General features: G+C 46.1%; 1 protein-coding gene across 1 annotated transcript; it reads left to right on the top strand.

Annotated features, from left to right (window-relative positions):
- The first annotated feature begins 11,967 nt into the window (after nt 1–11,967).
- Nucleotides 11,968–20,732, top strand: PRDX3 (peroxiredoxin 3). The gene is made up of 7 exons (XM_059398696.1): nt 11,968–12,060; nt 13,401–13,536; nt 14,810–14,951; nt 15,934–16,069; nt 16,885–16,988; nt 19,245–19,410; nt 19,747–20,732. The coding sequence occupies exons 1-7, from the start codon at nt 12,025–12,027 to the stop codon at nt 19,798–19,800; spliced, it is 774 nt and encodes a 257-aa protein (XP_059254679.1). The 5' UTR covers nt 11,968–12,024; the 3' UTR covers nt 19,801–20,732.
- Nucleotides 20,733–22,586: the final 1,854 nt, after the last annotated feature.

Genomic DNA, 22,586 nt, shown 5'->3' with positions numbered 1-22,586 from the left:
GTGACGCATCTGCCTTCACCTCAGGTCATGGTCTCAGGGTCCTGGGATGGAGCCTCTCATCAGGCTCTCCATTCAGCACAGATTTACTTCTCTCTCTCCCTCTGTATTTCCTTCTCTCTGTCAAATAAATAAATAAAATCTTAAAAAAAAAAAAAACTGTTTGAATCCAGTGTTGGCAAAATCTAGAAACCACCACTTTCACTCACTGTGGAGGGAGTGTAAACTAGCACAGCCTTTCTGGAAGGCAGTTTGGCAAAACATAACAAAAATCATAAATACGGGCGCCTGGGTGGCTCAGTGGGTTAAGCCGCTGCCTTCAGCTCAGGTCATGATCTCAGAGTCCTGGGATCGAGTCCCACATCGGGCTCTCTGCTCAGCAGGGAGCCTGCTTCCTCCTCTCTGCCTGCCTCTCTGCCTGCTTGTGATCTCTCTCTGTCAAATAAATAAATAAATAAATAAATAAATAATCATAAATACACGCAGAACCCTTAGTCATAGTAGTTTCACTTCTGGAAATACATCCTAAAGACATGGATAAAATGTGTAAAGTTTGGTTACAAGCATGTATAAAGTTCATAATATGAGGAAAAATTTGAAACAACACAAACCTCCACCAAGAGCAGATTGGTTAAGTACATTCTGGAACAGCATTAAAGAGGTATTCCTGTCAGCAATGCCGAGCCCAAATCTAGTCATGAGGAAATACTCGGACAAGCTAACAGAGGGCCACCCTACCAAAGAGTCCTGTGTTCTTCAACACTGTGAGGGTCGAGGAAGATAAAGACTGAGGAACTATTCCACATTAAAGGAAACTAAAAAGACCAGACAACCAAATGTGGAGTGTGATTTTGGATCGGTTCATGGAGGGGCAGGGTAGATTGTTGGCTAGTGACAAAGGACACTGTTGGCACAAGCGATGACATTTGAATATGGTCTGGGGATGATGTAATAGTGTGTCCATGTTAACATCCCTGATTTCGATCACTGTAACATGGTGATTCCGTAAAAGAATGTCCTTGTTTTTAGCAAATCCACTTTCAAGTAAAGAGGGGCTTGAGAAAAGCGAAGTCAACAGTCACTCAATCTGCAAACTAGGACAGCCACCAGGAATGATGAAGACACAACACGAGATTCAAAGAGTAGCTCGAGGCAATGGCAGAAGAAGGTTTGTGATAAAATACACGGGATTTATTGCCCAAAGAACTATTTTGATGAAGGCTGCTGGAGGCATTTAGGGGAAAGAAGTATCAGCTGGGGAGGTCAGAAGAGCCTACGTACGTGACTTTTTAGCCACATTCTTCTAAATTGGTGAGGAGTTTGCCGAGTACCAGGCACTGTGCTAGGTGCTGAGGACAGAGTAATGAACAAAATGGAAGTGGCTTTTGCCCTGTTGGGACTTCTGCTCCAGGGGGAGCCAGACAAATACCCAATAAACAGATAAAGTAATGGTAAATACAAGTTTCTGCACACAAGATACAAACAAGGGCCAAGACAGAATAACGCACACGGGGCGTCTGGGTGGGTCAGTCGAGTAAGCAGTTAAGCATCTGCCTTTGGCTCAGGTCATGGTCCCAGGGTCCTGGGATCCAGTCCTCGCACTGGGCTCCCTGATCAGCATGGAGCCTGCTTCTCCCTCTCCCTCTGTCTGTCTCTCCCCCGGCTCGTGCTCTCTCTGTGTATCAGATAAATAGATAAAACCTTAAAAAAAGGGGTGCCTGGGTGGTTCAGTTGTATAAGGGTTCGCCTTCAGCTCGAGTCATGATCCCACGGTCCTGGGACCGAGCCCCACATTGGGCTCCCTGCTTGGTGGGGAGCCTGCTCGTCCCTCTCCCTCTGCAGCTCCCCCTGCTTGTGCTCGCTCTCTCGCTCTCTGTCAAATAAATAAAATCTTAAAAAAAAAAAAAAACCTTAAAAAAAAAAGAACACACACAGTCTTTAATGAAGTCCTCTTGGTGAGGATGACAGCTCAGCTGTGACCTAAGTAGGGAGGAGGAGCCAGCCAGATGTGAGTTTTTGTGTTCCACAGGACAGTTTATTTAAAACAAAGGTGGCAATGTGTAGGAAGTAGGGAGAACAATTCTAACATAAAAGCACGCAGGAAGCACCTCGAATTTTTTTTTTAAAGGGGGGATGGCAGGGAGGAAGCCATCTCCCAGACATATACAAACTGCTGACCTTGACTGATTATTTACATCTGAATTTTATAAAATAGCATTTCAAGTCAGCACTTCAGCCAGTGTTATTAGTTTTCATTACAAAAAGTTAAAGCTACAAACTTCACATTTTTAAGTTGTACGTCAGCAATAGCATTTAAAGCTTTAAAAGAGTCAGCCCATGCCTGCGGGTGCGGGGGTGTTGCGGAGGGAGGAGTAGACCAATGTGGCCCGAGCAGGATTGGGGGGGGGTGGAGTCCAAGGTGAGTTTTCTGAAAGGAGGCAGGGGCTCAGACTGTAGGGCCCTTGCACGAATTTGGGTTTTGCTCTAATGCAGTGGGGAGCCACTGGGGAGTTGTAAGTAGGCGATGAAATGACCTGGCTGGTGTTTGAAGGAGAGCCACTATTGCTGCTGAACGGAGACTAAATGGGAAAGAGGCTGAGAGCGAAGGCAGAAAGATGGGGCAGGAGGCCTCAGGGAAGGGGCGAGCGTGGGGAAACAGACTGAACTGCTGTGATGTCTCCAAACCCAGTTCCAGCTGGCACCGCAGAGAGGAGCGGACAGGACCGGAGAGGATGGCATTCCCATGACCAGCACTTCCAGCCTGAAGCATATTCGGAATAAATATTTCCACCTAAATCCTAGAACCAGGCTAGGGATAGCATTTTGTATTACAATTTTTGTTGTGCTGTATTCTAGTTTGGGTTCTCATAGACCCCGAGAGAAGGGTGGAAGGGTAAGTAGTTTACAGGGGAGGTGGAGGAAGAGCAGGTGTGGGAGGGGGACATAACGTCCATGGGCAGCTCCAACTTAATCCTTAATCCGTGTGCACACTCTGGGAAACGTGGCTCAGCTCGGCCACCCCTGGAGCAGCAGGGGAGCTGGGATAACTCTACACCAAGTCCTTTCACTAGAGTGTTGCAGGGCTGCAGGGCAAGGGGTTAATAATGCTCTCTCATCTCTGCCTTTCTGCAGGGATGGGCACACTGCCTCCCCCAGTTCTGAAAGGAGACCTCAGCACAGAGATGCGAGCGTTGACAGTCGGAAATCTTCAGAGCCCAAGAAGTGGCAGGGTCTGAGGGATCCCAGAGATATGTAACAGAGTGGCCTGGACTCGGAGTTGTGTTTTCTTTCACTTTTGGAATCAAGCTCAGATGATGAAAGGGACTAAGACTTTTTGACCACCCAGAGCCCCTGAGAAGCTGGAAGAGAATTCCAGGGTGAACAGATAGAGGCTTGGATGGAGGAGAGTCCTGGAGACAGAGAGAAGTCAATGTCTCCTTTGAGTGCTGGTTGGGGGTAGGGAAGGCAGCAAGGAATAGATTTGAGGAGAGAAAACAAGAGTTTGGCTTCGTGTTTGTTAAGTGTGCAGGGAGGAAGGAACATCGGAGGGCAGATGTTGGTAGGCAGGACAGGAGACGCAGCTCCAAAAAGGGAATATAGGTGGCCAGGGTTGTTAGGGGGAGCACAGAGGATGGTCAGGGCAGCAAAACTATTCCAGGAAAACAATTAATAGAAGTGTGACCTTACGTATTTGTCCAGACCCATGGAATATACAGCATCAAGAATGAACCCTCGGGGCACCTGTGTGGGTTAAGCCTCTGCCTTCAGCTCAGGTCATGATCTCAGGGTCATGGGATAGAGCCCTGCATCAGGCTCTGTGCTCAGCAGGGAGTCTGCTTCCCCTCTCCCTCTGCCTGCCTCTCTGCCTATTTGTGATCTCTCTCTTTTTCTCTTTGTCAAATAAATAAATATTTAAAAAGAAAAAAGAGTGAACTGTAATGTACTCGATGGCCTTGGATGATAACAATGTATCACCCAAGTATCAGTGTGGGTTTGTGCACTGTAACAAATATCCCCTGTGGGCTGCAGATAGTTGAGGGTGGGTAGGCTGTGTGAGTATGGGGTCAGCGCACAGAAAGGTGCTCTTGGAAAGTTCACCCAATTTTGCTGTGAACCTAAAACTCCTCTAAAGAATAAAATCTCTTGGGTGCCTGGGTGGCTCAGTGGGTTAAAGCCTCTCTCTTTAGCTCAGGTCATGATCTCAGGGTCCTGGGATGGAGCCCCGCATCAGGCTGTCTGCTCAGCGGGGAGCCTACTTCCTCCTCTCTCTCTGCCTGTCTCTCTGCCTACTTGTGATCTTTCTCTGTGTGTCAAATGAATAAATAAAATCTTAAAAAAAAAAAGAATAAAATCTCTTTTTAAAAAGTTTTGGGGGGGGTTGGGGAATAAGAGAAAGATAGGCAACCAAGACAAGGAGGGAAAGGTTCAGAAGAAAGCAAAGATGTGCGAGTTAGAGGGCAGAGGAGGGACGTGCCCAGGACAAACAAACACTACCTAACCACTGGCCTCCTGTGTGGAGGCATGTTCTCTCTCCACAAGAAGCCTGAGAAGTGGGTACCTGGGTACCTCAGTTGGTTAAGTGACTGCCTTTGGCTCAGGTCATGATCCTGGAGTCCCAGCATTGAGTCCCACATCAAGTTCCCTGCTCTGCAGGGAGTCTGCTTCTCCTGCTGACCTCTCTCCTCTCATGCTCTCTCTCTCTCTCAAATAAATAAATAAAATCTTTTAAAAAATCTATTTAAAAAAAAAGAAGAAGCCTGAGAGGTGGGTGTCCTTAGGTGGAGACCCCCAGACTCTGAAAGGTGAAATGGTCCATGAGGGGTTTAACGTGAGGACAGCAGCCTCCTTCCATCGCTCTGCTGCCTGCATCAGAGAGACCGTCCTGGAGCAGCATAGGACAGTGTGGGGGCTGCTAGGGGCTAAGGCTCAAAAGGAGAATACCTTGCTAGGAGACATGGCTCTGCATTCGGGCTTCATCCTCCCTGAACGCAAGAAAGACCAGAATTGGGGGCTCCTCGTCAATGAGAAAAGAAGAAACAAAAATGAATGCTTTTTGCCCTGTAAAGAGGAAGACCTCAGCAAGCCCCAGAGTCCTGTCTGCCATCTCTAATTGTAGCCCCGGCGACCAGAATGTAACTTGTGGTTCCAGGGAGGTCTTTTCCTAATCACCAGAGAAAATAGCATTTATCTTTTCATTTGCCTTTCCCTCCAAAAGTTCCAAAAAATTTTCTCTCAAACTCAAAAGGGAGAAATTCAGTGATTTTCTACGCTCTTGGTGATGCGGATGGGGTCAGTTTGTCTTCCTCCCTTAGCAGAACAATTTGTGTCCTTGTTGTGACAGCTAGGGAAAGCCAAATAAAAAGATGTTTTTTTCCGAAACGAGTGTGGAAAGAACGTTCTGGCCACCACGCCGGCCACTGCTTATTCACTTGACAAATTTTTTTGAGCAGTTGCTATGAACCAGGCACTAGCCTGGCCCTTAGGACCACAACAGTAAGTAGGACAGGAGATCTATCCTCAAGAAGGTCACAGTATGGTTAAGACCTAGACAAGGCAACAAAGAATTCCAATGTGATATAACAAGAGCAAGGAGAACCAGAAAGGCCTGTGCTTGGTGCTTTCTCAGTGCCTGGGAGATGGACGGGAGAGGAGGGAGGAAGGTTGGCCGGACAGCACTGATATTGGTGATTAAATACCAGCCATGGTAATCTTTTCATGAAATGAAGGACTAGAGGACCCCGCTTACCGTTTCAGGGGAAGTCTCTGGCTGTAGCCTGGAATGGACGGAAAGCCACTCACTTTGTAGTTCTGAACAGACCATTGGAAGGTTCTTGTATAAAATTCCTTCTGGGCCTCTGGGCCAGAGACTCTAGGGTATTTCATTCCCTTTAGGATAAAAGAAATCAGGCTTGAGATAGACAGCAGCAGACAAGGGGGCCAGCATGTCCACTGGAAGATTCTTGGCTCTAATGGTCCCCAGCCAAAGAATCCCTGTGTCAACTTGAAGAAGGCTCGTTAACCACAGGCAGCTGCCTCAGCTTTCTGCTTGGAAAAGAAGCCATAAGCAGTGGGACTTCCTCTCCAGTGGCCAAAGACTCAAAAATTGTGCTGCTCTTTTGGGCTTCTGCTCAGTGTGAAGGAAACAGTAATACTTTGTTGAGCATCCTTAAGATGTCAACATGAAGCATGACTTTTGGAACGACTAAGATTTATGGAGATACAAATCGCAAAATGTCTTAGCTTGATTCACATTAAGGGAAAAGGCAGAAAGACAGCTAGAAGGCAGTACATTCCAAAGATGGAAATTCAACTGTATATTAAAAAGAAAAGATAACAAATTTAAATACATACACACATACACTCACACAATGTAGACACATAAGTCAATACAGTAGAAATTTACGCTTTCCATTTGACAAAGAGAACTTTTTTAAAAAAAGTTTTGTACCAAGCTATTGAATATCTAACAAGTAAGAAACAGAAATCTCCATCAGTCTTAGATATGAGCAAGATTTCTTCCTAATCAGAGCTGAAACTCATTTCAGGTAGACAGGGGTCTGATAAGTATCTTACCATTATGGTCACCCTTATTCCTCAGAGTTAGCTTTAAAAGAAAAAAATAAATAAATAAACAACTCAAGGTCCCTCAAGTAAGAGTTAGGCAGAGACTCTGTTAAGCAGAGAAGATTGAGCCCCACTTAGCTGGGATGTGATTTGCCTTCTTACCTTCCTTGACTTCATGTCCCTCTAGCGTCCAAAAGAGCCTAACGTGAGGTATTTGGAGATCAGAGCTTGTGCAAAGCCTCGTTCTTCATTCTGGAATGAAAGGAAGAAGAGCAACTTCGTCACTTTGAGAAAAACAAAGTGTATTCCAAGTCTGTGCCTGCTGTTGGAAAATGGAGCTCGTTTGCTTGTGGGCAAAACAATAACCCATATCTTTTAAAGCCTACCTGAGCCAGGTACCTCCCTAAGCATTTTGCTTGCACTGGCTCTCTCCACACAGCTAATGCTTTGAGGGAGATGTGATGATTATTCTTATTTTGCAGATGCAGAAACAGAAGTCTAGAAAAGTTAAGCCACTGATCTAGCCACCGTCGATGCTTGATGCCTAAGACACGTGCCCTACCCTCTAAGACCCTAAAGGACAAAAGGAAAATGTGATCCCATGTCCTGGTGGCTGCAAAGCCTGTGCCATTAACCATGAGAGCAGTGGTTTTTCAACTGGGGACGATTTAGTCCCCTGGGTGATATCTGGCAATGTCGGGAGACATTTTCGGTTGTCACATCTAAGTGGGTGCCTTTCCCTCACAAGTTCTGCAGGAAGACAGGAACAGACAAAACCTAGAAGAAAAAGTCTGAAAATAGAGTAGCAAGTCCCTACCGTGGTAACCATCAATGGCACAGGCAGAGTAACTAGAATTGCTCAGACAAAAGAGCCGAAAGAGGCAGCTGGGTGGCTCGGTGGGCGAAGTGTCTGACTTTGGCTCAGGTCACGATCGCAGGGTCCTGGGATCAGCCCCACATCAGGCTCTGTCCTCAGCGGGGAGTCTGCTTCTCCGTCTCCCTCTGCCCCTCTCTCCACTCATGCTCGCACGCTCTCTCTCTCGCTCTCTCTCAAATAAATAAAATCTTTTTTAAAAAGGGAGGGGGGCAGAACACATAAAAGGAGAGCAGTCCTGCCAGGCTCAGGAGCAGAGTATTTGGGGACATTTCACTAAGGATAGATGGCCAGCACTGGCCCGTGCTCTGACACAGACCACCTTTCTACAAGCATTTCCTGGGAAGCAACCATCCAGCACTTTATGCTCCAACAGATACAGCAGGAGGGGAGACAACATTGTGTGGGGAGGGGGTTTTGCAGTCAGCTTTTGGAGTTTAAATCCTGGCTCCGTCCCTTTGCAGTTGTGAGAATCTGAACAAATTACTAAACCTCCCTAAGCCTCAGTATCCCCACCTCTAAAATGGGGATGGTGAATTTAAAACAGTACCTATCTCACAGGGTTGCATGAAGATCCTATCAGTTACTGTATTCAGCCTAGATCTTGGCCCATTAAGTTCTCAATAATTGTTAGGACTGAAGGGACAAAGGTCACCAATTACGGCTATCTGCCATCTTTCCCTTTATCGTCCCCACTCCTCCCTCAAGGACAGAATCCATTGATTCTGATAACACTTTTTTCCTCTCTGAGACGCTTCTTGAGCTCTGTTTCTCTAAGCACTTTGCCTGGACTCTCTCATTTAACATAACAAGCACTTAGAGTACTCACTGTCTACCTGTTTACCGTGGTAAGCGCTTTAAAATTTAACTCACTTATTCCTCCCAACAACCCTTGGGGGAGGTATTAACATGACTCCCATTTTTCAGATGGAAGAACAGGCAAGGGGTAACTTCCCCCAAAGAATTAAGAGCTAAATGGCAGAGCTGGTGTTTGAACCCCAGCTGTCCGCTCTCAACCGTTATGCCCCTCTTATGCTCCTTAAAATGATGGCTCTTGGATTTTTGGTTTTCTACAATCTTTACTCTATGTTCCCTGGATACACGTGGACTTCCTTGGGAGGAGGGCCTGTATGATTCCCCCCAGAGATGCTTATTAACTGATTAAAATCCCATTGCTAATTGATGCAAATTCATCCAACACAGAAGGAACTGAAACAGGAAAGAAAATGCATTATTCCCAAGGCTAAAATGAGCTTGGAGCAAGGAGAATACAGAAACCACACTCGGAGCTGAATGGCAGCCCGAGGAGAATGAACAAATGGAAGACAGAAAGTAGTGTCACCTTCAAGCCTAAACAGGCCCCACCCAAAAAGATAGGACTAACTAAAGCTTCTAAACTTTAAAACTGAAGCCAAGATGAACAAGCCAAATCCTGAGGGAACAGCAGTCTGTTCTGCTGTTTGGTTTGCACTGTGATTTACATCATCATGAACTTTAATTATGAATCCAACTGCCCATGTGCGGAAACCAAACCGCAGGTGCATAAAATAGGAGAGAGAGGTGCCCTCCAAAATGCTAGAGAAAAGGAGAGGTGGCCAGTAAAGGGCTATCGGTGTAAGGAACACGGAAAGAGAAAGCTCCCCCTCACCTTTTCCAGCTCACATACTGGCTGGTCGGGTGCGAGGCTGTTCTGGTTTCTAGTCCCACCTCCCCTTCCCACCAGCTAGGTGACTTTGGAAAGGACTCTTTATCTCTCTAAAAGTCTCTGTCTTCTTGTCTACAAAATCACTGGGCTAGACCATAGCATCTTTTTGTTTCTATTGTTAGTCCCTACTTCTGTTTTTTAAATTGAGGTAACATTCACAAATCATAAAATTAACCATTCTAAAATGCACCATCCAGTGATATTAAGAACATTCACAATGTTAGACAATCGCCACTTCTATGCAGTTTCAAATCATTTTTGTCGCTCCCAAAAGAAAACCCTGCACCCATTAAGTGATCAGTCCCCCTGCCTCCTCTTCACAGCACTTGGCAATCTGTTTCTATGGCTTTAACTCTTCTACATATTTCGTCTGAAAGGAATCATACATTTGGTCTTTTGGATCTGGCTTCTTTTACTCAGCATAATGTATTTTTTAGTTCATCCATATTACAGCATGTTGCAATCCTTTGTTCCTTTTTATGGCTAAATAATACTCCTTTTCTGACTACACTATGATTTTGAGCTCCAACATTATGATTGCCTTTCCTTTTCAAACATCTGTTCACAAACACATTATGAACACGAATTAAACACAAGGCAAGTATTAAGGGGAAATGACTGAGAAATGTGTAACTCCTTGCTATAATTGGACTATGACATTTAAAAGTACCCAGATCTGGGGTGCCTGGGTGGCTCAGTGGGTTAAGCTGCTGCCTTTGGCTCAGGTCATGATCTCAGGGTCCTTCAAAAAAAAAAAAGTACCCAAATCATAAGTGTACAGCTACATGAATGCTCACAAAGTAAATACTTTACAAAGTAAATAACTTTAAATTAAAAAAAATTTTTTTAAGATATTTATTTATTTATTTATTTGACAGAGATTATAAGTAGCAGAAAGGCAGTCAGAGAGAGGAGGAAGCAGGCTCCCCGCTGAGCAGAGAGCCCAATGTGGGGCTCGATCCCAGGACCCTGGGACCATGATCTGAGCCAAAGGCAGAGGCTTTAACCCACTGAGCCACCAAGGCACCCCACAAAGTAAATAACTTTAAGCAGGGTCAACAGATAAAATATTACTTGCACCCGGTTCTTGTCTTCTCATTACCCTCTCCCAATTCTTGTTTTCTCAAGGTCACCAGCATTCTGACTTCAAACACTATACATTAGTTTTTCCTGGTTTTGAACTTCATATGAATTGAACCATATGGTGTCTACTTTTTCATGTCTGGCTTCTTTCGCCCAATATCATGTTTGTGAAACTCATTCACCTTGTTGCCTGTCATGCATTCATTCTCATTGTTGTACAGTGTTCATAATATCCTAATTTATTCAGCCATTCTATGATAGGTGGACATTTGTGTAGTTTTATCTCTGTGCTATTATAATACTGTTGCTATGAACATTCTAGCCTATGTCTTTTGATATACTGACGTACACACATCTCTGGGGCATATGCTTAGGATTGAAGTTATTTGAGTCATATATTCAGTTTTACTAAATGCTGACATGAATTTTCCAAAATGGTCAGACCGTTTTAGATTCCAGTCTCTTGCTTCTAAGGTAGTCCTTTCCGAAGCATGGGGTTGGTACCCAGTGCTGTACTAGTAGTGCATGAAAGGATTGATGTGAGGAGCAAAATAAATAAGTCCCAAAGTGAGAAAATTATTACCCTTTCAACGCTTTTTAAGTGCTTCTGATTACAGAAAGAGAACCCCACGTGATACCAGGATGCTGCTAGCCACCCCTCTGTCTCCCTTTTAACAAAGTCTCAGATTTTGAGCAACTGTATCTAGTTGATATTTAGTAACACTTTGTTTTAATGTATTTTAAAATTTTATTTATTTATTTATGTATCAGTGAGAGAGCATAAGCACAAGCAGGGGGAGCAGCAGGCCGAAGGAGACGCAGCTCTCTGCTGAGCAAGGAGCCCCAGGCAGGACTCAATCCCAGGACATCAGGATCCGAGCCAAAGGAGGACAACTAACCGATTGGGCATCCCTAACGTATTTAACTACTTTCTAGTCATAGCAAGTTACAGGGTTTTTCCATTTAAGTTACTTAACATTTTCTTTCAAATGAATTCATTTATGGTTTTTAAAAGTGAGTCAACTAAAAGAAAATAGCAAATAATATATGCAGACTCAAGAAACTATGTCGGTAGTGGAATGACTGGGGTCTGGAAAATACCTACTTAGAGTCTGCATTTACCGTAAGGCCCCCGTGTGATTTCTATCTGGGTTTGATGAGCTTACTTCAAAGTACCACGCTCAGCACTGAGCACTTGGCTTTACTAATCGACGGAAAACGGAATTTAAATCTGTCCCAAGTCTCCCAATTTGGGGAAGAGAGGCCAAAATGCAAGTACACACCATCCCAAAGATTTTCAGAACACCAAAAACTTGACATGTCTGACCCACTTGGCTTATTAACAGACAAAAATGGCATTACAATTAATTCCATTTCCTGCAGAATCCAGAAGGCTCTATCTGAGGCCTAAACAGTAAGAAAAACCTTTTGCAGATTGGGTAGAAACCGTCATCCACACACGTTAACCATAAACATCAAAGACTCCCCACCTGGATTAGCCCTTTCTAGGTTGGGGCGACAGTTAGAAACAAAGTGTTGTTTTCCTAAGCATTTCGTTACTTAGAAGCCGCAGCAGGACTTTTCTCCTCGGAAATGGGCCCGGGGCACCCGACAAATAAGTTGCCCGGACAAAAGTCCCGGCAAAAACGTGGAGAAGACATTTTCCCGCCCCGGCTCCAGCCCAGGCCCCGCCCCCGCTCCAGCCCAGGCCCCGCCCCCAATGCCCCGCCCCGTGCCCGCCCCCGTGGGCCCCGCCTCCTCCTCTTCCCATCCAGTCCCGCGAATCTCGCGCGCACTGAAGATGGCGGCCGCGTTGGGAAGATTTCTCCGGGCTTCGGTGAGTGGCTGCCGGCAGGGGACAGGAGCGGAGACACAGTAGTGGCTCCGACACGTGCTTTCCAGACAGAATCCTGCTCCCTGCGGTCTAGGGGCCTTTCACGGTTCTTGGAGGGCACCAGCGGGTAACGGACCCAGGGGCCTCGCTTCTGGGAAATGCGCCTGCGCAGAACCGCCCCTCCCGTCTAGTCCTCCGGATCGCTCCTCTCTCCAGGCCGGGGTCCGCAGTCCTCCCTCCACCTGGACACCTCCACCTGGAGGCAGGACCCCTGACCCCTGTTCCCTGTTCTGTAGCTACTCTATGACCTTGGACACGTGACTTCACCTTTCCGAGCCTCCGTTTACTGTCCTCTCCCAAAGCTAGAAAGAAGGATGCCTGCAGCAAGGCTTTGCAGTAAGCATCCCCTCCCGGGTGGGCGGACACCAAAGTGGTAAAGTGCACAGTGCGGCAGTGCAAAAGGCACCCCCCTCCTCCCATCCCCCAGGTCTGCCCCTCGCTCTCCTCCCGACGAAGCCGAGCACTCTCTTGGTCCCCTCTCTCTCCCCTTTCTCCTGGCGGGGTTGAACACAAGGCGCTTTCTTCTTCCTGAGTCATGCTGGACACTATTGTTGAGCAAACAGTACGGTTAAGCGCTGTACGGATTTTCCCAGAGGGTGAACTTTGCTCTACTTGTTTGCTTGTCTGCGGGGGCCTTGTGTTTTCTGGGAAAACCTTGACATGATAAAACAGGCTGAGCAGATCAAGCTGGCAAAGGGCGTAAATACACAGGGCCCGGCCAAGTCCCCTTGGTTTTTGAACCCTCTGTGGTGTTCTTAAGAACATGGAGTCTTCATGGTCTAGTCTTCATGGTCTTAGAATTCCCCTCTACCTAGCAGGGTTTTAAAAAATGTATATATTTTTAAAATAAAAGTTATATGCGTTTAAGCAGTGCATTGTGATTTGGTATAGACATAATGAAATGATTACTACACACTAACATCTCTTCACATAATTACCTTTTCTGTGTGTGACGAGTGTGCCTGAAGTCTGCTCTCTCAGCAAATACAGCATTATTAAGTATAGTCATCATGCCACTGCAGTAGATCTCCAGGCTTACTCATCCCACATGACTGCAGCTTTGTACGCTTTGACCAACATCTCCCCACTCCCCTCTTGGAGTCTTGAAGAAGGAAGCAGAAAGGAATGTTAAGAACATGGAGGTTCATTCTGTACTCTTAGAGCCTGGGGGTTGGTGTTTGGTTCGCAGGAACAAGGAGAGTGGAGGCGACCAGTGGCCTAATGCCCCTTCCCCAGGGCCAGCCTTGAGGCTACTTCCTAATATAAAGTATTTCTCTTTCCAGATTGCCCGACATATGAGTGCTGTTCCGTGGGGCATCTTTGCCTCTGCAGCCCTCAGACCTGCTGCTTCCCAAAGAACATGCCTGACGAATGTATTGTGGTCTGGTTCTGGTCAAGCAAAATTCGCTTTTAGCACCAGTAAGTGTTGTGCCTTGGTTTGACCTAGGTAATATGAACCACCATCTCAGAACACGGGCCCTGAACCCTGGCTATCCATTAGACTCAATACCCATTAGCTTTTGAAAATAAACCACTACCCCAGCTGCCCCGCTCCCCACCCCAGACAAATTAAGTCAATTTCTGAAGCAAGACCAGGACATCATTTTGTTTTGTTTTGTTTTTTAATCTAAATATAGTTGACATTGCAATTATTAGTTTTAGATGTACAACAAAGTGATTCAAGATTTATATATGTTAGGTGTTGACCTCCATGATAAACCTAGGTACCATCTGTCACCATACAAAGTTGTTAGGGTTTTATTAACCGTATTCACTGTGCTGTACCTTGCACTCTCCTGTCTGTCTGTAACTGGAAGTTCATACCTTTTAATCCTCTTATCAGTATATTTTAAAAGCTCACCGAATGATTCTAACCTCCAGTCAGGATTGAGAATGACTGAGGCAGACTGCCCCTGTATCGCATTTCTTTGTTGGTCACCAACACCACTACATCTTCCAACTCTTACCTGAAAATCTCCAGTGACTCCTCTATCTCATCTTTTAAGAACAAATTCTGTGGAGCGCCTGGGTAGCTCAGTTGGTTAAGCGGTTAAGGGTTTGCCTCCGTTCAGATCATGATTCCAGGGTCCTGGGATTGGGATTGAGCCCCAAGGTGCCACCAGCTCTGCTCAGCGGGGAGTTTGCTTCTTCCTCTGCCTTTCCCACAAGAAAACTTGTGTTTTCTCTCTCTCTCTCTCTCTCTCATAAATCTTTAAAAAATAATAACAAACTCTAGCCTGATATTTAAGGGCCCTCAGAGTGTGGCCTTCAGCTGTTCATGCTTTGTCTCTTATGCTTCCTTCCACACACACCTGCTCTGTTCTGCTCAAACTACCCCGGGCTGTTCCCCTCACCTGCCCTGTTCCCTCTTCCCTGTCCTGTCTGAACATGGCAAAATCTGAACCGTATTCAGAATCCGTCCCTAGGCTCCTTTCCTCCTCGGTTCTATCTTAATTTCGTCCCTGCCATCTTCTCGCATCATCTTTTTAGTCTTTTCAGTCCCCACAGTACTTTAAACTGGATTTGTGTACCATCTAGAACTATGGAAGGGGGGGATATTACGTAAGATGTAGAGTTGAACTGAACCCTTTAGTTAATTTATACTGCTAATTAATTACTGTGAGAGATTTGAATAAAGTCAGGTGTGTGATTTAGCAGATGATGAACTGCACGTGTGTGTGGCTTCCTTCAGGTTCCTCCTACCACGTTCCTGCCGTCACCCAGCATGCACCCTATTTTAAGGGCACCGCCGTTGTCAATGGAGAGTTCAAAGACCTAACCCTCGATGACTTTAAGGGAAAATATTTGGTACTTTTCTTCTATCCTTTGGACTTGTAAGTGTTAATTTCTGCGATGCTTTAATGTCATTTAAGGTCCCTGTTTCCGCCCTGACATTTCCTATCTCTGGCTGCTCTTCTGGCCAAGGGAAGGGTTCTTTTGGATCCTTTTATCACTGGTGGCCTTGCTGAGTACAGCCTGCATCTGCAGCTCATCTGATAAATTTAGAGGAGGGGGTGGCATTCTTTTTAGTGGGATAGGTTTTGACACGGCTTTGTTTTGTTTTGTTTTGTTTTAAAGATTTATTTATTTATTTAACAGACAGAGATCACAAGTAGGCAGAGAGGCAGGCAGAGAGAGAGGAGGAAGCAGGCTTCCCGCCGAGCAGAGAGCCTGATGCGGGGCTCGATTCCAGGAACCTGAGATCATGACCTGAGCCGAAGGCAGAGGCTTTAACCCGCTGAGCCACTCAGGCGCCCCAATGGCTTCGTTTTATGTACTCTGGAGCCATGGTTTCCATCAGCCAGTCCATAAGGAAGTTTTCACTGGCTTGAAGGAAAACAAGAAAAGTTAAGATAATAAAATGACTTTTCTCATAAAGCTGCTGCTTTATTCTCAGAATATGCCTCTTTTCCCTTGCCCACCCTCATATTTTGATATGATTCTTAAATGGAGAGGTGAGGGGGTCCCTGGGTGGCTCAGTCAGTTAAGCCTCTGCCTTCGGCTCAGCTCACAACCCCAGGTCCTGGGATCAAACCTTGCATCAGGCTCCCTGCTCCGTGGGGAGCCTGCTTCTCTCATTGTTTCTCCCCATGCTCATGCTTTCTCTCTCTCTCTCCCTCTCTCTATCAAATAGATAAGTTTTTTTAAATAAAAATTTTTTTAAAAATGGAGAGGGGAGTCTGGTGAGGGTGGCTAACCGTTTTTGCCTTTTTCACCTTCAAGCAAGCTGAACTAGATTTTAGGCTGCCTGTTGTTTAAATTTTAAATCCTTGCTTTTAAATTCTCTGATGGGAATTTCTGCCCATTTTTTCCTAGCACCTTTGTGTGTCCTACAGAAATTGTTGCTTTTAGCGACAAAGCCAATGAATTTCACGACGTGAACTGTGAAGTTGTTGCAGTTTCAGTGGATTCCCACTTTACCCATCTCGCCTGGGTCAACACACCAAGGAAGGTATAAACCTCAGTGGCCCTGCCTTTGCACCGAGGATCCTAAAAACTGAAAAGATCCCATAAAAGACTCATCTGGAAGTTACTAAAGCATGACTAGTCTGAAATGGGCTATTTGTAGCTCCTAAGCTCCTGGCAGATTCTGTCAAACTCTGTCCTTATCTCCCTTAACATTACCTGGATTTAGTGCCCACTACACTTGTGTTTTCCAGGTACAAACAGTAACGGAGATCAGGCTCAGAAGGTTGGGTGTGGGGACAGTTGGGGTTCGCTGCCTCCTCTCTCTTGGGTACCTTGTAGATCCCACATGCTCTGCATGGCTTGTGGGACGCTGGTTAGGTTCTCTGAGGTCACTCCTCTACATGACCACTATTCCTGCTGGAAAACACTTGGGAGAATCAAACTTTCTAGCCATGTTGCTGGTTTATCAATACCAATTTATTCAGTCTTTTGTTATGCTTCCATTTTTATGATACAGAAGTTAATCTTCAAGTAAAAGAATACATCAAGAATTAGAAAAAGAAAGGTCTCCAGTGCTGGCTGGGTTTAAATCCTGCCTCTGTCCCCTTCTAGCTGTGACCTGGAACAAGTTACTTGATCTTGTGTGCCTCAGTTTCCATATATGTAAGAGAGGCGATGTTCCAGGATGGTTGGGAGGAGGAAGGGAGTTAACAGAGTTAAGAGCAGTGCTCAGTCCACTGTTGGTTCTCAGTGGCCGCCACCTGTCGCCATTCTTGTTGGCCTCAGACATCAGTTTACTTGGCTGAGTACAGGGGGAGCACACGGTGTCACAGCCAGTCATGTTCGCATCTTTGTTAGAATGGCGGCTTGGGCCACATGAACATCGCACTCTTGTCAGATCTGAATAAACAGATTTCCCGAGACTATGGCGTGCTGTTGGAAGGCCCCGGAATTGCTCTGAGGTAAGATCTTGTTTCTTATAAACTTAAACTTGTTTTTTTATGTTCAGCATCATCCCACTTCTTAGAGGATTTTGAGAGCCCTCAGTAGAGTGTTTTGAAAACCAAAAAGCTTTCATTCACTTTAGCCTTTTGTAAGCACTGACGAGAGAGCCTCCTGCGCATGTTGGCAGTCTCTGGATGGCTGAGACGTGTCTGACCCCTGTAGCGCCCTGTGTCTCCTTCCGAACACCAGTGTGTCTTGATGGTCGCACCATCGCGCTTGCCCGCACTGCCTGGGAGCTGCTCTCCTGGGAGGCCCGCTCCTGACATGTCCCGAGAAGGGGAAACTAGCAGATTGTAGGAGTCAGTGAGCTGGAATGGTGGAATGGGTGAGATCTTGTCCCAGCCCTGGAATCTGACCAGAGTTTGATTTTTTTTCTTTTTTTTAACTCACCTATTTATTTAACAGCTGTATGACTTTGGGCAAGTTACTGAACCTCTTTGAGTCCCAGTTTCCCATAACTAAAATGAGAATGGACCTCCCAGGTTGGTTGTGGGGACTAAGTAAGTTAAGGCAGCCGAAGATTTTAGCACAGGTCCTAGTAGCCGTTATGACCTCTGTCCCAGAATGTCATTTCTGTCCTTGTTCATTCAGTGGCTAGATCTTTATTCCTTTGAGTGGGAAAGTTGTCTTTTTTTTTTTTTTTTAAAGATTTTATTTACTTATTTGACAGACAGAGATTACAAGTAGGCAGAGAGAGAGGAAGGGAAGCCGGTTCCCCACTGAGCAGAGAGCCCGACTCGGGGCTCGATCCCAGGACCCTGGAATCATGACCTGAGCCGGAGGCAGAGGCTTTAACCCACTGAGCCACCCAGGTGCCCCAAAGCTGTCTATCTTTAATGGTCCCATATTCAAATACAACCTTCTGGGGGCCAGAGGGTGAGGGGATTAGACCTTAAGCCTTCCAGTGGTATCTTGAGTGAAGCGGGGGTTGGTCAGAACTTGACCCCCAGGGAATAGCCAAGGACCCCACTCTGATGTGCCTCACAGTTTTGCTGGGGGTTGGCTTGAACCTGCTCACCTTCTCTTGTCACATCAACTCACTCTCCTCTGGCCTGCTTTCCTCCTTGATGACACCTGGACCTGTAGTTCTGGGAGCCACTTGGAGCTTGGGCCCCTTTTATTCTGGGAGATTCTGTCTTCCTTTAATACACTTAAAGCCCGACATTGACAAAGTTGGCAAGGGAAGGAGAAAAAGAGTGCTGGCTTTGGCCTTCCAGGACCCCCTTCCTTGTAGGTCTTGCTCATTTTGCCAGTACGTCCCTGCTGGTTTCACTGTTGGGATTGACAAGGGAAAGTAGCTGAGTCTGGTTTGGAAGATAAGGCTTGCTTTCCAGAGCCTGGGGGCCCAGCCCCGTCCCAGCTCCGTACCTGCACCCGCACTGTGGACTCCAGCTTGGCTCCGCTCTTGGTCGAGTTTGCAGCAGGACCCTTGAGCCTTAACGCCTAGACGCTCCCCTCCCCAACCCCCCCCCACTTCCCCCCAGCCAGGCTCAGGGAGGAAGTGGCGCCTTTTCACCTTGCCTTTTTCTCTCATTTGCACTTTCTCTGCATAATTAACACTTGGAATGCCACACTGTTTTAAGTCGGACTGTTAAAACCTGTGGTTGAAACATCTGCATGTGTCATGTAACCCCAGCACTTGTGTGGAAGATGAACACAGACCACAGGCCAGGTCTTCTCATTATGCTGCTGCCAAGTGTTAAATAGTCTCAGTTTGTCCTTTAGGGTTATGCTCTGCCTAAACTTAAGGCCAATAAATTCTTTCTGCAAAGATTTCCCCAGGGGATTTTTTTCCCCTCCATTTACCCAAGATTTCACTCATCTCATCAGTATTTACTGCATATAGATAAAGTACACCTCTGTTTCTTCCCCTCTGCCTCTGGTTTCTTGCCAGCATTTGATACAGCAGCCCAAAGAACACCCAAATCACTAATGAGTTAAAGAATTCTTTGCTCTCTGTGACTTTTAGACTCTGTGTAACTTTTCTCTGTGGGAAATACTGCCCGTTTTCCACATTGGCCTGGTCCAGTCCCCCCTGTGTGTGGTGCGTCATCAGTAAATGATAAGCTGTTAGTGTAACAAGGAAGGCCCCATGTTTAAGCATGTTTAAGTTTAATGCTTTATGGAGGAGAATTAAGGATTGAAGCGGGTAGAAGTTAGAGTTTGTCATTGTGGTGGCGCTCAGGTACTAATGGGGGTAAATCCTGATGCAGAGGCCTCTTCATCATTGACCCCAATGGCATCATCAAGCATTTGAGTGTCAACGATCTCCCCGTGGGCCGAAGTGTGGAAGAGACCCTCCGCCTGGTGAAGGCATTCCAGTTTGTGGAAACCCATGGAGAAGTCTGCCCAGCGAACTGGACCCCGGATTCTCCTACGGTAGGTTTCCTTTCCAAAAGCAGGGAGACCCCAGCACAGGGTCCCAGGCCCTCACTGCCTCCAGGGCTGCTGGCCTAGAGCACCTATAAGAGGAGCCCATCCTTGGAGCAAGGGTGCAGACGGGGTGCAAGTGGGTGAGGCTGCCGAGGGGCCGGTGTTGGGGCGGGACCCGGAATCAGGCAGGCTCTTGATGTAACCTTCATCCATCTTTTAAAGGAAATGGACCACGCTTCAAAAAGTTAAAGAACTTTGGATCAAAAACTGCAAGCTTTCAACTCATTTTTGAGACTGTTATCTTGAAGTCAGCTCCCTAATTAAATGTTTTTGCATTTTCAGATCAAGCCACATCCAACTGCTTCCAAAGAATACTTTGAGAAGGTGAATCAGTAGATCATCCTGTGTGAACCCACCTCTTCTCACGTCAGGAGAGAGCCACAGCTGGAATTCACTTTGAGCATTTCAAAGATGATTATTTATAGAAGACAAAACACCAATTATGCTTGTACTCTTAAGTAATACTCTAAATGTTTTGTTTTTGTAACATTGGCGGAGGCTTTTAAATGTCCTCACACACATAAAGCGTCCTTTATTGGTAACCTCCTGATGGCTGACTAGTTTATAGGATGCTGGTTCACCTGTTCTTTGATTGTGTCTTCAGTGGGAAGAGGAAACATTCTTTGTTGGTCTTACTTGAACCTTTATGTACACCAGAATAGTACAACACACACCGAAGCTTCTGATCAAGGGTCCTGAAATTTCTTCTTAAATTTCTTTATACTAAACTGAATTTTCTTTTAAGGTGACAAAGATCATACATAGTTTTAAGGTGTTAACATCAGTGGTCTAATTTAACTCTTCCAATGGATGTATGTGTACTTGAAACAAATGTGAATCATGTTTTTTAAAAAAAAACACCCTGGGGGGCACCTGGGGAGCTCAGTGGGTTAAATCCTCTGCCTTGGGCTCAGGTCATGATCCCACGGTCCTGGGTGGGGATCAAGCTCCGCAGGGAGCCTGCTTCCCTCTGTCTCTGCCTGCCTCTCAGCCTACTTGTGATCTCTGTCAAATAAATAAATAAATAAATAAATCTTTAAAACAACCAAAAAAAACCATTCTGGCAAAGTGACTTCAGTGATCATGCATGTCTCTCTTCCCTGAGATTAAAATTTTTCTGTAGTTGTTAGCTGCATAGGGTCTACATACAATTCTGATATTGATTGGGTATAATTATAAAGGCTATTTATCAAATTGTATTTTGAAATCATTGTAATTCTTTTCTGAAATGCTCAATGTAAAGTATATAATAAACATATTTTAAAATATTTGCATGTATAATATCATTAATTGTTGGCTCAGCTTATATTACAGGGCTCTCGTTTTTCTTCTAATTTTATCAGCCAGCATTTTTGGAGCATTGAACTCAGGGCCCACAAAAACGAGTAAGACACCGGCTCTACACCCAAAGAACTCAGGTTCCGGCAAGAGAGAGACAGAAGCATTTAATCGTTCTTTCAGTAAATCCCGAGTGCTTGCCACACGCCCCATGCTGGAAGCACTAGGGTGAACAAGGAAAGACAACCTCCTTCCTTCATGCAGTTCCATTCTAGAGGGGGAAACCCAATAAATAGAATAAAAATACATAGAATGTTTGGAAGGGAAACAAACCGGAGCAAGGGCTAGAGCAGAGACTTGAACAAGCTACTGACTTCGGATTCTCTTCTAAGATGGGACATGTAAGGAAGGTTTCAACAAGAGTCACATCAGCTGGTTCTAGGAGGATCACTGTGGCTCCTTTGCTAAGACTAGACCGTGAGGGTCCTAAGAAGAGTGGCAGGGCTGGATCTGTGACATGCTTGAGGGTAGAGCCAACAGAATAATATAGGTGTGCTAAACACTGGCACATGGGAGGCATTCCTGGGGCGGAAGAGGAACACCGAGGAAGGACACCTTACCCAGCTATGGGCATAGGGGAGAACTTCCTGGGAAAGGAGATGAACTCTGGAGGCTACAGAAAAGTGAGCCAGGTGAACTGAGCAAAAGAAGCTGTCAAGTTATGTTGGCTTGAAGAAAACCATGAGCTGGTTTCATGTCCCTGGAGGGGAAGGCAAGGCAAGGGATGAAGAGGCCAGCTGAGTATCAAAGGTCCAAACAACATTTTCAGTGGACCCAGTGTCATTAGGACTCACATGTTTTATCTCATAGAACCTCAACAAAACCTTAAAATAGGTACAATTATTGTCCTCATTTTACAAATGAGTAAATAGACCCACTGATATTGACTTGACCAGAACCATCCAACTAAGTAATGGGTGGTGCTGGGTCCTCAACCCAAGTCTTACGAGGACCCCTGAACTCCTTAAGGCAGCGGCAGGAGGAAGGCACGTGCCTCTTTTCTCTACAACCAACCAGCCCCTGCTTGAGCTGGTATGCAAAGGAAGGAACTGATCTGCCCCAGACAGCACTTTGCACTGTCTGCGGTGCCCCCATCACAGGCCAAGGCAGGGACCCTCACTTTGAAAGGAACTGGACCTTGTTTAATTCTCTGGTTACTTTTTAAATTTTCTTCTTCTTCTTCTTCTTCTTCTTCTTCTTTTTTAAGATTTACTCATTTATTTTCCAGCACAACCAGGAGGGTCAGAGGGAAGAGGTAGAGAATCCGAGCAGACTCCACACTGAGCCATAGCCAGGGGCAGGGCTTGATCCTTCTACCCTTAGATCACGACCTGAGCCAAACCAAGAGCCGGAGGCTCAACCCACCGCACAACCCAGGTACCTCTAAGTTCTCAACTTTTTTAAAATAAGAGGAACCATATTTTCAAATTTCACCGTGAAAATGAAGTAGCCAGCCCTGACTATCCCCAGTGCCCTCTGCTTCGGACGTGAAGGGCAACTGAAGATTTTCCACCATAATGTCCAAAAGGCAGGCGCACCTGTCATCTGGGTCAGATGCAGGTTCTCAGTAGGTCCTGTGATACGAGGATTCCCGTAGGTGACCCCACCCCCCCTACTATCCCGACCCCAGGCTGGAAGCGGCCCAGCTACCCTAACGGGAGTTAAGGTCGGGAAGACTTGGTGGGTGGGAAGGTGGGCAGGCTCACGGGGACCGGAGCGGGGGTGGAGGCGTGGGATCTGGGGCGCTGGAGCGCCGGCGCGCGGTGACAGCGGGCAGCGGGAGT

Source organism: Mustela nigripes, chromosome 4 (genome assembly GCF_022355385.1).
Source record: "Mustela nigripes isolate SB6536 chromosome 4, MUSNIG.SB6536, whole genome shotgun sequence".
NCBI classification, from domain to species: Eukaryota; Metazoa; Chordata; class Mammalia; order Carnivora; family Mustelidae; genus Mustela; species Mustela nigripes.
Note: the sequence above shows the minus strand (reverse complement) of the source record. Positions and strands in the feature narration are given on the sequence as shown.

Coding starts and splice junctions, on each gene's coding strand:
- PRDX3 (XM_059398696.1), top strand. CDS start 12,025: ATGGCGGCCGCGTTGGGAAGATTTCTCCGGGCTTCG. Junction 12,061..13,400: donor GAAGATTTCTCCGGGCTTCG/GTGAGTGGCTGC, acceptor TTCTCTTTCCAG/ATTGCCCGACATATGAGTGC. Junction 13,537..14,809: donor AAAATTCGCTTTTAGCACCA/GTAAGTGTTGTG, acceptor GGCTTCCTTCAG/GTTCCTCCTACCACGTTCCT.